Genomic DNA, 15,105 nt, shown 5'->3' on the forward strand with positions numbered 1-15,105 from the left:
AGAACCTTGCAGCCACCTCATGCTATAACATTTTATTTATTGCCTTGTTTAACTTATTCCCTTGAGCTCCTGTAACTCAACCAGAATCTAGAATGAAAATAAAGGCAACAGGATTTAAAATCCCATAATTCCAGCTATTTTTTTTTTCTTTTTTAATCTGTGCTGTCTGACAACGGGCAATGAGCTTTGGGAACACAATAACCCAGGGGAAGGAAGGGTTTGCAGATGCCAGTTGGAAATGCTGGAAGGGAGGAAACAACAGGAGAAGAAGCAGGAGATCAGTGGCAGAGTAGCTGAAAAGTTTGTTTCTATAAGAAAATGTAATAGCTCTCTGGAGACACCTTACTGGGGGATAAAAGTGAATTTATCCCAGAATTACTCAGTCATTTTAGAAGTGCATTAGTGATTCTGGTACAAAACTGATTTAATTCCTGCTGGAAGCCTCTCCCACAGAGCTTGTCCTGCTCATCCCCACAAACACAATCCCACACCACAAATGGAGCCTTCCTGGGGTCACCTGCAATGAGAGTTTTGATTAAACCAACCAAGCTTTTCCCATATTCCTGTTTAAATGGATGAAAACCCACAATAGGAATATTCAGGAGGAAGTGGGGAGAAAGGCAAAGCTATTTGTGTGGGACCAGTGGAGCTGCACTCTGGACAAGCTGCAAAGTGGATGTTGGGCTACAAGGAATTCCCACAAAAATCTTTTAAAACAGCTTCTATTTGACTCAAACTGACTACCACCACTTTACTCCTATTTTACTACTGCAAAAATGACAGGAATAATCAAGGTTAAAATGAACATAACGATTCAGCACTTCACCCAACAGGTCAGATATTAAATATTCCTCTGCCCTGGCAGATTTTGAACTTCTTGACAGTCTCCTACTTCAAAAGGAAAAAGTTCAAAGTGGCAGATGGGGAAAAAGAAAAAAAAAAAAATCCAGTATATTAAGGCAGACACACTGAGCTTCTGATGGAAGTGTGACACCATCACGTGGGTGGCTTTGACCCCAAACACATCCAGGTTCAGTCTGCACAGACCCACAGCTGGGTTGGGAAACCCAGCATGACAAAACCACCACATTTCAAGGTGGAAAGCACCAGCAATCCCCACCCCACACTTCCCAGGCACCAAAATAAATCCATTTCTCTGCAAAGTCACTTCACTGTGAGAGCCACCCGAGTGCATCTCATTCCAGGCTGCTGAGAGTCAAGCACAACAAACTGGCAAAGCCAAGGGACACAAGCTGGGCCTGGTTCTTGAGATTTTAGGATGCCCAAACACTCCTTATCCTGCAAACAGCTCAGAGGAGTTTTCTGAGGGGTTTCAGACCCTCAGCTGTGCTGTCCCCAGCTGCCAGGTGGGGCCAGGGCAGGCAGGGAATGTGTCCTGCCCTTCAAAGGCCACACTTTGCTCTTCTGAAGCTTCCCCTGGCTGAGCCCAAGCCAGCTGGGCAGCAGTTGAAAGAGCTGCTCCTTCAGCAGCCCAAAACAAATAGGGACATTTAAAATTAAAATAGACAAAAGGGCGATAAAAGGAATAAATTGTGCCTCTCTGGCCTAGAGAAGAGAGCTCTATTCCTGCTGATCCTGCTGCATCTGCCCTGGAGGGGCTTCCCAGGGAGGCTCAGCAGAGGATCCTGGTGGATGGGGAGCGCCCACAGGGGTGGCTCACAGGAGCCCAGGTTGGCCAGTGGATAGGGACAGCAGGGTTGCACAAAAAAAAATCAAAATAATGTTTTTATTTTCAGCCACAAAGGATTTTAAAAATATATTTGGGCCACAGGAGGAATTTCCTGCTCATTTCAGAGACCTCTCTGCTGGGCTGCCTCATCACTCCAGCCAGGAATGCCTGGCATTGCCCTCCCCATTTCAGGAGAGCTGGGCTCCCCTTCAGGTGCTCTGGAGAAGCAACATAACCCATCAAAGCCTCTCAGCCTGCCCCAAACTGGGAGCAAGACAATCACTGCCCCATCTAACCCCACCTAGAAATCATTGTGAGGAGGAATTATAAAGTCAGCCTTGGTTTTAGGGCCAGCGTTGGTTTTAAAGCCAGCCTTGGTTTTAGGGCCAATACTGCAGATTTTGGGTACTCTGAGCCCCTCCCTTTGCAGCACCACAACTCCTGAAGGACAGGGAGCATTGAGTGAGCCCTGCTTTGCTCTTTCCTTTTGTTTCCCTGCACTGGAAGCAGCCAGCACCCCTCTGTCCTGGGAGTTCCATGTCACACTGGAATAACCTGGGTTGTTCCAGAGGATCTGATGGAAAATGAGCTGGAGTCTTCTCCCTCAGCTCTTCCACCTCATTTCCTGATTAATACTGAAATTAAGAGGAAAAGCAGCTGAGGGAACACCTCTAATCCCCCCTTTCTCTTACCCCTTTCCCCTTGGTGAGCTTTTGTTGTACACCAGGCTAAATTTCACCCCCCAAATCTCAAGGAGCAAAGGAGGGGAAACAATAAATCCAGCCTTATCTCAGGTATCAGGAGTCAATTCCTTTCAAGCACAACAGGCTCCAGGGGCATTCTTGCCAGGATCATTGTCCTGGAGCTGGGAGGGGACCGCAGCACTCATCCCTGAGCTTCCCCTGCTCAGGAACTGGGGTTTGGGTAAGGGCTCCTCTCTGTACCCCCCACCCTTTGCCTCTTCCTTAAAAAAGTGCCAAAAGAGCCATCCAGAGCTCACCAGGCACAACTGGAATTATTTTGGGAAGACTTCAGGAGTTCTGCAGGATGTTAGAGGAGCCAGGACCCCCCCATGCCAGGAAAAGTGGGAGCAGAGGAGCAGCACAGCACTCACTGCCCCAAAACATGGAAAAAACCCCACACTGCAGGTGGGGTTTTAAAAATAATAAAACTACAAGAGCTCTAGAGCACAGGGAGCACTCCAGAGAGCTGTGGGCACTAATGAAGAGAGTCTGTCTTAATTATCCCACTGCTCCAGGAATTAACAGATCAAACCTCCAGCCTTGCAGTCACTGCAGCTCCAGAGCTGAGCCTCAAAACCTTGGCAGCTTCAGGGGGAGGTTTGTGGGATTTTTCCCTTCTCCCCTCCAAACAGAAACACAAAGAGGAGGAAGTCAAGGATCACAGCCAGGTTTTGCTCCTGTACCCCTGGAAGCCAGAGCAGGAGGATGCTTGAATTCCTGCCCTTCCACATTAAAACATCCAGAAAACAGAGAAGAAATCCTGGAATAATTTGGGAACAGGCAATGGAAAACCATCCACTGAGTTACTTGTCCAGCTCTGTGGCTTGGTGTCCCAGCTTTAGGTTGGTGCTGAGTTAAGAGCTCAGAGAATGGAGCTTTTCAGAGGCTGCTCTCCTTTACCCACTGACATTCCAGCTGCAGTAGGATGGGAATGAATGGGGCAGCACATGCAAACCCTTAAAATCAAACCCACTGAGCCCATCTGGGGAAAAGGTGCCCTGCTGTAAAGCCAGAACATTTAGGAAGAACCTCCCTGGGCATCTCCTGATGGCAGAAGCTTTTCCCTCCACATGAGCTCAGCTGCAAGCAGAGGCACCTCAGGGGCTGACCTGATGAGATTTGGTGTTTTCATCCTCTTTCAAACAATGTATTTGGGACCTGAACAATAGCAAGAACCAGCCAAACCCTTTATTTCAGCAGCATAGCCTCCCCTGCAGCAGGGTGACTTACAGGAGTCAGGGTGTCTCCTTTTCCCCCCACAAACTTTCTGTGCTTAGTGTGAAACACAGATTGCAGCTCTCTCCTGGACAGAGCTGAAAGCTGAGAAACCCTAAAAAACCCTAAAAGTAATGATTGAGGGAATTCCCTTCAAAAACCATGAGGGGAAGCACTGCACAGCTGGGACAACAGTGTGGAATGTCAGGGAATGCGATGGAATTATGGAAGGCCATGGAATTATGGAACGAAGATCATCAAATCCCACCCTGCACCAATGAGCAAAGGAGAACTCAGGGCAGATATCCCAGCTAAAACATTCCATAAATCATTTGTGCCCATAAATCATTCCTGCCAGGTGCTGTCCTGTCGCAGACATTTCTCCACAGAAATCCTTCCTTTCATATTTCTGTGTCTTCGGGAGCCAGAGGCCCCCGAAGAGAAGGTAAACAATTATTATCAGCTGCTGTGGAATGCAATAGGATTCACCTTGATTGGCTCATTTTCTATGTTTATAATTAAGAGCCAATCACCAGTTCAGGCCAGGGGACTGAGTCCTTGGCCACAACTTTGTTGGGGGTTCTTTTCTATCTCTTCTCAGCTTAGCTAGCGGCTCTGCAAACCTCTCTCTATATTCTTTTTAGTATAATTATAATGTATTATATCATATATTAATAAATTCAGCCTTCTGATCAAGATACAAGATTCACCGTCTCTCTCTCACCAACTGCGACCCACACAGGTCGCGGTAATACTGTCCTTATCTCACATTCCTACAGGGATAATCTGGTGAGAAGCAATCTCAAATTAGACTGGAAACCCAAACTGCATCAGGAAAAATCAACGTGTACCACAAAGAGCACGAGGGAAAAACAGAGCAGAGGGATTGAGGACCCACCAGATCTGTCCAACGTTGACCAGGGAGAGGTAGAGGAGCCACAGCAGGAACATGAGGACCATGTTGGCACAGCCAGTCAGCAGCACAAAGGCTGCCTCTGCCAGGCCAGCCAGGGCCAGGCAGTCCAGGGTGCTGTCCATGGCAGACCAGTCCAGGAACCAGATGAGAGTGGGGGCATAGCTCAGGGCATCCAGGCCAACCTTGCCCTTGAAGTATTTCTTGACATCCTGCAGGTAGAGCTTGCAGGGGAGCAGCCCCTTCTCCCCTATCAGCTGCTTGTTCTGGTGAAAGGCCACCAGGAAGGCCACAACTGCAGAGGAAAAAGAGAGGGAAAAACTGTGTGAGGAATCACCCAGGATGAGGGAGAGGACTGGAACCCAAAATTAGGGAAGTCATTCTTGGAAGGAATTTATTCCCAAGTTCTTTCTCCATTAAAACCCAACACAGTCACTACAGGGCCCAACAAAAGGTGCCCTGGGTTGCACCTGGAGGATCTTTAAAGGTCCTTTCCAACACAAACCATCCCAGGATTCTGTGGTTTCTATGAACCACAATGCAGCAGGCAAAGGAATTCTGTAAATCCTGACTTGGCTTTGGAAGAGAACAGATCTCCACCTTTATTTAACATTACATGGGCATCTACCCAGTACCAGAATATTTTCCTTGTATTGAAAACACTTCATAGATCAAAATATTGTTAATTAGATAGCTTAAACTCATCTACACCAATAATGAGTTGTTCATAGAACCCAAGATGGTTTGGGCTGGAAGGGACCTTGGAGATCCTCTCATCCCACCCCTGCCATGGGCAGGGACACTTCCACTGTCCCAGGCTGCTCCAGCCTGGCCCCAGGCACTGCCAGGGATCCAGGGGCAGCCACAGCTGTGCCAGGGCCTGCCCACCCTGCCAGGGAACAATTCCCAATCTCCCATCCATCCCTGCCCTCTGGCACTGGGAGCCATTCCCTGGGTCCTGTCCCTCCATCCCTTGTCCCCAGTCCCTCTCCAGCTCTCCTGGAGCCCCTTTAAGCTCTGGAAAGGGCTCTGGGCTCTCCCTGGAGCCCTCCCTTCACCAGGTGAGCACCCCCAGCTCTCCCAGCCTGGCTCCAGCTCTGGAATTGCTCCAATTCCTTCCCATGCTGAGGACCCCAGAGCTGCTCAGAGCACCCTCAATTCTCTGAGTCCATGGTTCATCCCCACAACTGCCCAGAACAGCAGCTCTGACGCTCTGCACCCTCTCACATCCTGGAAGGTTGGAAATCCAAAATTTTACCATTTTCCCACCCTTTAAATTCCCCCTTTTCCATGTCCTTGCAGCTGTCCCATTTATAGTGTTGCTGCTCCAGCCCTGGACACTCTTAGACCAGCCAGCTGCTTTTTTTAACAGCACATCAGCAATTTAATTACAGCTCATAAACCTAGCATTTGATGTCCTACAGAGAAAGTTGGGCAGTTTTTAGGCATTATCTCATATTTTAGGCATCTCCTGCAGTTACCAATTTGCAGTTTGTAACTCCAGTAATCTCCATGTCTCAGGGAAAAAAATAAAAAATGAGGAAGGCCAACATTTCCTGATTAGGCAGCATCCACTAATTTACCCATCCTTCAAACATTACCCAAACACCAGCCACGTCATGGGCAGCAGCACCAGAGCTCCTGGAAAAAGCCAATTTGTTCCCCTCCCCAATCTTCCTTGGTTAATGATCAAATCTGTTTCCTTCCTTATCTCAATGCTGGCATTCTGCAAACAACAACCCTGGTGTTCATCTGGTGTCTCTCACTGGGAGCACTGGGGGAGAGGCTGTGTGAAATCAGAGCCCAAATTCCCATTTCTTTGAAGTCTGAAGCAGCAACCCAAAGTCTGCAGCCCCAGGGAATCCGACTGAAAGTCCCATTCCCCAGACAAAGGTCTCCAGTGGGTTCCACTTAATCCACTTAACGCTCCCCCAGCTCTCTGCACAGAGCCATGGGTTTTATTCTCATTTAAAAACTACTAAAAGTCATCAGCAGCACACAGCAGAGGTCACTGGGAGGGTTCCCTTTGATTCCACAAGATCCTGAACCCCAGGGATGGCACAATAAAGTTGGGAGCTAATGGGTTGTGTCTCTTCCCATCCATCTTTTCTACACAGTGAATGATTTTACAAATAAAAGACATTTTTCTTCAGTTATTTTCCTCAATTATGGATAGGGAGAGACATGAGAAAAGCTGATTCAAACACTACAGGATCAGTTCTGGGACACAAATTAAGTGTCTTCTATTTTACCCATATTTTTCCACCAACACTCAGCTCAGCACAACTGTGTAATCAGAAAGCCTGACATGAAACCAGCAGAAATAAAATTCTTCTGAGCTTTAGATAGCTTAATATCTTCATTTTTGGCTTTAAAAAAGCCAGCTGAAAGGCAGTTCTGCCTTAAAACCCCGTGGCTTGATTTCCCATGATTAACACTGCAATTTGCTGCACAGTTTTCCAAAAGTGCTAATCAAATTCACCTCTAAATGCTCCAGAATTGCTGTCCCAACCCATAAATGCTGAGCAGGTTTTTGCCTAAAAAAAGTACAAATTAGACCCCTGTGCTGTGCACGAGACAAACAAGGAAAGGGTAAATTAGGAAAAACAAACAGCAGCAATTCCAGCACAGTGCACACTGGATGGACAGAACCCTGCTCAGCCTCTTGAGCCTGCTGACAGTGAAAGATGGGTTGGAGTTGCCATGAAATGCACATTTTGGATGGCCCAGCTCAGGCTCCAAAGGGGTTTTCCCATTTCCCACTGCTGGGATTTCCACCCACAGTGAAAACCAAGCAGCACCAGCCCTGATTTTGGGAGGATTCACGTGCCCCAAAGCAAACCCCACGGTTCCAGCTGTGTCTGATCCATCACCGGCCAGGTGATGCTCGCACTCCCAGAGCTCCATCCCGGGTCCAGCTCCCTCTCCTGGACACTCCCCATGCTCACTCTGGGATCGCTCAGGCTCCCTCTCCACCCATCCCCATCCAGCTCCACCTTCATCCATCCCTGCTCCATCTCCTGAGGTTCCCCCCCAGGCTGCAGTTCCTGTGCTGCTGGACACGGGGAAGAGCTGAAACGAAAGAAGCTGCAGAGGATTTCAGGAGCACAGGAGATGCTGAGACCCAGGAGGGGAAAAGGGAAGTTATTTATCAGCTTGTCATTGCTTCCTCTCCCTGAAGCCCAGAGAAACTGGAGCTTTAAATTCAGTGTAACAGACCCTGCTGCCTTCTCCAGGAGCCTTCCCTTGAAGTGTGGCTTGGTCAGGGGGTATAAAAATCCCTTTTCCCCCAAAGCCTGTGCTCCTTCCTCCTCCTTAATCCTTATTCTGGAACCTCATGTTTGGGGATTTTCACTCTGGGCCTTCCAGCTCAACTTTGCTTCCACTTTGGGCACTGAGTGGCAGCACCACCACCCTGCTGGGCTTGGGGCACACACTGCCCCACCTCTCCTTGCTCCTGGGGCTTTTCCCTGGGATTCTGCACCCTCCAAACCTCCAGCCCTGGCACAAACCCCACCACCCTGGGCTCACTGCCTGTGCTTCCCTTCCCAGGGACAATTCCAGGATCTGGGAGTGCCCAGCCCCCTGTGGCACCTGGATGTGCCGTTCCTGGGGCTGTGCAGGTGGAGGGAACAGAGCAACTCCAGGTCTGCCTCCCACTGCCGAGCCTCTGACAGCTCACATGGGAGCTCTCCTTGCTGCCAGCTGAGCTTTACATAATACATGCAAATTACCAGGGCTGCTAATAGACCTTCCATACTTATCCTCACCTCAGAAGGTGCCTCACTGTACTTTTCCATTAACTCTCCCCCCTCCCAGCCTCCCGCCTCCCCCCTTGTTCAACCCCCCATGGTACCAATAACCACCACCCAAGCATCCCCATCCAAAGGGATTCACTCCATCCAGATTTCCCTGGCACCTCAGCTCCCTTCCCTCAGTCCAGGCTCAGACTGTCATGGTGGGAGAAGGAGAGAATCCCATTTTTCATGCTCAGGAAAGATTTAAAGATGTGAAATCCAAAACTTTCCGGTCATATGGCTTTTTCTGTCTTCCCCTCCTCTTGTTAAAAGAAGTCTTAACTTTTCCTTGATGCCCAAACCACAAGAAGAACTGAACCAAGAGCACAGAGGTTTGCCTGAAACCCAAACTACATTTTGCACACACACACAAACTCTGCCTGGAGCAGTTTACCAAGTGCCCCTTTGACCCAAGGAGGCATTTGAACAGGCCCTGAGCTGGATGCTGCAAGCTGAGGTTGCACTGCTGGAAAGAAGAAAGAGCAGAATATTCCTGGTGTTTTATTTCCATAGAAATGAATCAAATAAATTTTCAATTGATGAATTCCCCTGCAAAGTTTTGCAACACAGAAGCAACAACAGCAGAGCACTGAGCAAAAGGGTGAAGCCAAGCACCCACAGAAACCACACAGAGTGCTCTGCCCTTAACATCTTTTTTGTTTCCTTGTCTTTCATGGCCAAGCTGAAGACTTTGGGGTGGTTGCTCGAGGGGAGGGTTTGAAGTTCTTATCTCCCTGCTGCCTCCTTGTTTGAAAAGCTGTGGAAATAGCCTGAGACCCAAAGGGAAGCTTTTTCTGTCCAAAACCACCCCAGCCCACAGCTGGAGGATGCCCTGGGAAGATCCCTCTGCTCCAAAGTGGCTTTGGACAAGGAGAAGACAGGGACAGAGATTCCCTTCTCCGCTTTTGTTATTTTTTATTCCCATTCCAGGGGGATGCAGCTGCTCAGAGGACCCAGAGCTGGTGCTGCACAGCCCTGCCAAGGAGCACTGAGCTGCAATAAAACCTCTCAGGGCAGCAAAAGCGCCTGGAGATGTTCTCTAACCCTGAGCAGGCAGGCTGAACGCTACTGGGAGTCTGTGAATAAAGCTGAGGAAAGGGAAGGCAGGGGAGATGGCAGAGAAAGAGAGGAGGAAGGACACCGGGGAGAGCCAGGAGCCTACAGGAAGCCAAACCCCCCGAGAGGGCTTTGGATTTCACATTGAGGAAGAAGGAGCCTGAACCTCCCGTAGCTCTGGCGCTGGGGAAAGAAAATACTATTAAACAATACATAACGAGAAGGAAGATAAACTGGATTTAAATAATAGCTTTTATTTCAAAGCTCTCCACAGAGCCTGGCTGAGATTGGGGAGGGTGGTATCTAATTACTGACATTTCTACAGCTGGAATCTGATGAGGGTAATCACCCAAAAAGAGCACTTAGAAATGATTTAGAAGGAGGGTGAAGGGAGCAAATAATGCACATTTGTTGTTGAGAGCTTTGGGACCAGCTATTTACCTGTAAGAGCACTTCCAACAAGACCTCAAGGTATTTCTGTATTGCCAAAAAACCCATCCCTGCCACAGGGTAAGACCAGGGTGGAAAAGCTGCAGATCTCCAAGTGACATCTGGCCAAACCTCTGCCCTGCTCAGGTGAGACCCCACCTGCAGAGCTAGCTCCAGGGTCCCCGCACAGGGAGGGCCCTGGAGAGAGTCTAGAGGAGGCACCAGGACGAGCAGAGGGATGGAGCAGCTCTGCTGGGAGAGCTGGGGCTATTCACCTGGATAGGAGAAGCTCTGGGATGACCTCACTGTGGCCTTCTAGGACCTGAAGGAGCCACCAGGAAACAGAGAGAGACCATTTCCAAGGGATAGAGGGACAGGACAATGCTGTAAGGACCAAACCTCACAGAGCCCTTTCAGCTGGATCCACTTTCCCTGCCAGCAGCAGGTGGGGTTGGTCTCTGACCTCTCCAAACCCTCAGATCTTCTCCCACCTCCCATTTCCAACCTGCCTCTCACAGGAGCTGCTTTGCCAGGGACTTCCCAGGCTCAAGCTGCTTCTGGAAAACCCCTTCAAAAGGCACAAAAAAAGAAGAGGAGAGCAAAAGCAAAGGGGGAGCGCACACAGAGGGACACTCCACACCTGCCTTGCTCTGCCTGTCCTCCTTCCACACGGGAAGATCCTCAGGGAAAACATCTCCCATACCACAGCAGGCAATGAACACCCCCTTGGGAACGGGGCGGGGGCAGGAAGGAGGTGACAAGCCCTCAGAGCACACTTTGGGGCCACTGCACACCCCAAAACATGTTTCTCTCCACCCCATCCTCAAGGTTCCTCACTCTCCCACCCAGGAGTGGAACAATCCCTGAGCTCCCAGAGTTGAGCCCTGACCACATTCCCCAACACCTTAACACAAATCCCCCCCCAGAGGAAAGGGAAAGGAAAGGGTTACACATGAAAGGGTGAAATGAAAGAAGGGGGGAAACCATCCCTCGGCTGAGGAATGTCAAACTGTCACAACGGCATCAACCGTCTCCTCAGCGAGTCTGAGCCTCGGTGTGCGCGGAATCGCCGCGTCTGGGAGAAAAATCAGCTGTCACACTAAATGCTTCCATCTCCAGAAAAAAAAACTGTAAGAGCAGCTTGGCACTGAGGCACAGAATTGTTTTCTGCTGTTTTTAAAGCCAGGCACTCCAAAGAGATCAAAGGGCAAAGCCTCCTTCCCACTGGAGCATCCAGGGGAATCTGCCCGCTCACAACTCCAGCTCGCACACAACAAGCACTTTCCACCTCACAAATTCTTGTGGGGCACCTCTCCTGCACTGCCAGCCTCAGCCCTGCTGCCTGTAGGAATGTGTCCTGTCTCAAAGCAGGCCCAGCTTCCTGGCTTTGGTTCATTTGGCTCACCCCAAGGCAGCAGCAGAACTCCCCAGGGCCTGAGCACAGCCAAGCACAAGTTGCACAACAAGCAGGTGAACTTTTCCTCTCCTCCACCTCTTCCCTTAACAAGGGACACAAACGTTCTCCTGCCCTGCTCCTTACAGCTTCAGTACCCCAAACTCTCCCTCTGCCACCCCACTCTCCAAAAGGCTTCCTCACCCCACACTATAGAGGTATTTTGGGGTCTCCCCACAACTTTCAGCCATTCTCACTCCTCTCTCCTACTTGAAAAACCACCACAAAGAATTATCCCCCTTTTTTTAGCAGCCCACATTCACTTACCAACCTGCAAACTCAGCTTCACCCTCTGGCCCAGCCTCTCCCAGCCTCCTTTTCTCCTGCAGCCCATCAGCTTCAATCGCTTCCACCTGTAACTCACCTGAACCCAATCAGATCCTCATTCCCCACCTCGTTGTCCCAGGTGTCCCACTCACCACAAGGGTCCCACACCTTTGATTTCCACCAATTCCCACCCCTCCAGCCAGCCCCTGCTCCCTTCCCACTCCCAACACCCCTCTGGTCCCATGTGTGGCACATTTATCACCCCAAATCCACCCTGGGCAGCAGCAGCAGCCTCCACTGAAGGCACGGCACAGAGCACTAATCAGTTTTTCATAAGGAAACTGCAAACTGAGCCACGGGAAACTCAGCAGCCTGGATTTACACACGGGGGAATATCAAAATCGCTTTCATTTTGACTGAAAGAGTCATAACCTCGCATTTCACCGAGAGCTGAAACCAAACTAGAACCAGAGCACGTGTCAAAGCCATACGAAACTACAACTTCTGCATGGTTTTGATGCAAAATAATCTAAGCAAGCTGGCAGGCTACAAATTCTAACGATTCTGTGGACAAATCTGGGGCAAGTTTAGAATTTGTACCGTAGTGTGTTACTTGTCAGTTTCGGTTTCACTGTAAATATTTTTAAGCAGAGCACCAGTGGGCTCTGAGCACAGCTCTCAGTGCCAAAGCGAGAGGCAAAGGAGCACGGCAGAGGCTGGAAACTGCTTTCACTGTGGAATATTTTAAGGTCATGTTGACTCTAGGTCCTGGCTGTTGGTGATGCTGGCACCCAGAGATGGCATCTGTCCCTGCAGTCCTGCTATAGGACAAAGAGTTCCTCTCTTGCACTGCGAGGTCGCAGCTTCAAGGGAAAGGATGAACAGCTCCTAGCAGCTCTGCTGAGAGGTGCCAGCCTCGTGGTGTGAGCAAAGTTCTCCTTCCAGCTCCACCAGTTTCCAGCATCACTAACCCCATCCAGCCATCCCCAATCCACCAGGAAAGTGGGACGGGGAAAGAAGAGAATCATGGAATATGCAGAGATTTTATGATCATCCACAATGATCATAAAATGATAGAATATTCCCAAGTGGGAGGGTCCTGCAGGGATCGTCAGGTCCAGCCGCTGTTCCGGTAACATCCCCAAGGATGCCACCACGTGCTTGGGAGCGGAGGGCTCCTCTGGCAGCTCTGAGAATGTGCTTATTCCCTGGGGAGCCTGCTCCGTGCACCAGCACCCTCGGGGGATGGGAAAACGGCAAAACCTCTCCCTGCTCTCCCTCAGCCCTCCCTGGCACAGCTCCAGCCGTCCCCGGGCACCACTCGGGGACAGCACGGGGGGATCAGCGCCCGCCCGGCACTCACAGTACAGGAAGGCAATGGAGCGCAGCAGCACGATGCGGGTCAGCCAGAAGGTGCCCGGGGAGAGCGGCGGGGCCGCAGCAGCGAGCCCGGCCTCGGGAGGCTCGGGGGATGCAGCGGGGGCCGCTCCGGGAGCTCCATCGGGGGCTCCGGCCCGGCCCGGGCGGCGCTGGCGCAGCCCCGCGCTGGGAGCCGCCATGTCGGGCACAGCGAGCATGTGCGGCCCGGCGGGGCGGGCCGTGAGGGGACACGGCTGGGACGGGAGGAAAATAGGGGAAAAACGGGCAGAAATGGTGAAAAACGGGCAGAAATGGGGAAAACGCGCTGCAAAGCGGCGGCGCCGTGTCGGGCGCGGCGAGCGTGTGCGGCCAGGCGGAGCGGGGCGTGAGGGGACACGGCGGGGACGCGGAGAAAACAGGGAGAAATGAGGCAAAACGGGCAAAAATGGGACAAAACGGGCAGAAATGGGGTGAAACTGGCAGAAAATGGGAGAAACTGGCAGAAATGGGGCAAAAGGGGCAGAAATTGGGAGAAACTGATAGAAATGGGAAGAAACTGACAGACTGCTCTTCAAAGCGGGGCCGCCGTGTCGGGTATAGCGAGCGTGTGCGGCCCGGCGGGGCGGGACGTGAGGGGACACGGCGGGGACGGGGAGAAACGGGGCAAAACGGGCAGATATGAGGCAAAAGGAGCAAAAACGGGGCAAAAAGGACAGAAATGGGTAGAAACTGGCAGAAATGGGGCAAAAGGGGCAGAAATGAGGAGAAACTGACAGACTGCTCTTCAAAGTGGCGCCGCCGTGTCGGGGACAGCAAACGTGTGACGTGAGGGGACACGGCGGGGATGGGGAAAAATAGAGGAAAACCAGGAAAAACGGGCAGAAATGGGGCAAAACTGGCACAAATGGGGTAAAAAGGGCAGAACGCTCTTCAAAGCGAGGCCACAGTGTCGGGTATAGCGAGAGTGTGCGGCCCGGCGGAGCGGGACGTGAGGGGACACGGCGAGGATGGGGAAAAATAGGGGGAAAACGCGGAGAATTCTCTGCGAACCGGCGAGAAAATGCAAAGTTTTATTTAAAAAATTAAAATATTAAATAAAGTAAGAGGCCAGCGCGGCTGCGGAGGTGTGAGATGACTGGAGCGTCTCTGTGATGAGGCTGAGGGAGCTGGGGCGGGCTGGAGGAGGGAAGGGGAGAGGGGATCACATCTATTAAAATATTTCCAAGGTGTTTTGGAGGATGATGCCGGGCTCTGTTCTGTGGTGCTCAGTGACAGGATGAGCAGTGTATCCTAAGCTAAATCAGAATCCAAATCGCAGAATATTCTGTTTTAGAAGGGACTGGCAAGGATGATGGAGTCCCTTCAGTGAATGGCTCTCATTGAATCCACAGCCTTGGCGTTGTCAGCACCATGCTCGGACCGGCTGAGCTCAGGACAGATTAACACAAATTCCACTTCAATTTATAGAAAAACTAGTTTGCATGGAGGTGGCAGGGCCGTGGAACAGGGAGGGTGTGGATCTCCCTCTCTGGAGATGTCCCAAAGCCACCTGGACACGTTCCTGTGTCACCTGCTCCAGGTGACCCTGCCTGAGCCGGGGAATTTATGTTCAATTCCTCATGTTTTTCTCATGGTTTGGGTTGGGAGGGACTTTAAAGCTCATCCACTTCCAATTTTAGGCACCTTCCACTTGCAGGTTGCTCCAAGCCCCGTCCAAGCTGGCCATGGACACTTCCAGGGGCAGCCACAGCTTCTCTGGGAATTCCATCCCAGCCCCTTCCACCCTCACAGGGAAGGATTTCTTCCTAAAATCCCATCTAAATTCACTGCTTAAAATACCACCATGATTTTTACTTTAAATAATTTACAGACATCAAACAGTTGGCTGCATGGAGTTCATAAATAGTATTTTTGAACGTAAACATACATTGAGTATCCCCTTAGTAAACACCTCGGTGCTGGTCGCTGAGAAAGCATCTGCTATCAGGTGTAACATTATTCAACACTTCCCAGCCTCTAAACCAGTCCCTTCTAAATGCCCCTTTTGTTTTTCCAGTTTCCCATCACTGCTGCTCGCATTGTTCTCCTTAGGAAAAAAAAAATTAGAAAAAATGCCACATAATGGTGCATTGTATAGGGAAGGAAAAATCAGCTGTTTGTTAAAGGCCACTGGAATAGTGCAG

At 50.5% G+C, this 15,105-nt stretch overlaps 1 protein-coding gene across 1 annotated transcript; it reads right to left on the reverse strand.

Annotated features, from left to right (window-relative positions):
* Positions 1–472: 472 nt before the first annotated feature.
* On the reverse strand, positions 473–13,122 carry LOC132081125 (lipase maturation factor 1-like). Its single transcript, XM_059484657.1, has 3 exons — positions 12,927–13,122; positions 4,547–4,856; positions 473–517 (listed from the first exon to the last, which is right to left on the reverse strand). Exons 1-3 carry the CDS (start codon positions 13,120–13,122, stop codon positions 514–516), a joined length of 510 nt encoding a protein of 169 aa, XP_059340640.1. The 3' UTR covers positions 473–513.
* Between the last annotated feature and the right edge of the window lie 1,983 nt (positions 13,123–15,105).

The sequence above is a fragment of the Ammospiza nelsoni genome, chromosome 17 (genome assembly GCF_027579445.1).
Source record: "Ammospiza nelsoni isolate bAmmNel1 chromosome 17, bAmmNel1.pri, whole genome shotgun sequence".
Lineage (NCBI taxonomy): Eukaryota > Metazoa > Chordata > Aves > Passeriformes > Passerellidae > Ammospiza > Ammospiza nelsoni.

Coding starts and splice junctions, on each gene's coding strand:
- LOC132081125 (XM_059484657.1), bottom strand. CDS start 13,122: ATGGCGGCTCCCAGCGCGGGGCTGCGCCAGCGCCGCCCGGGCCGGGCC. Junction 4,857..12,926: donor CTCCATTGCCTTCCTGTACT/GTGAGTGCCGGG, acceptor TTTCCTCTGCAG/TTGTGGCCTTCCTGGTGGCC.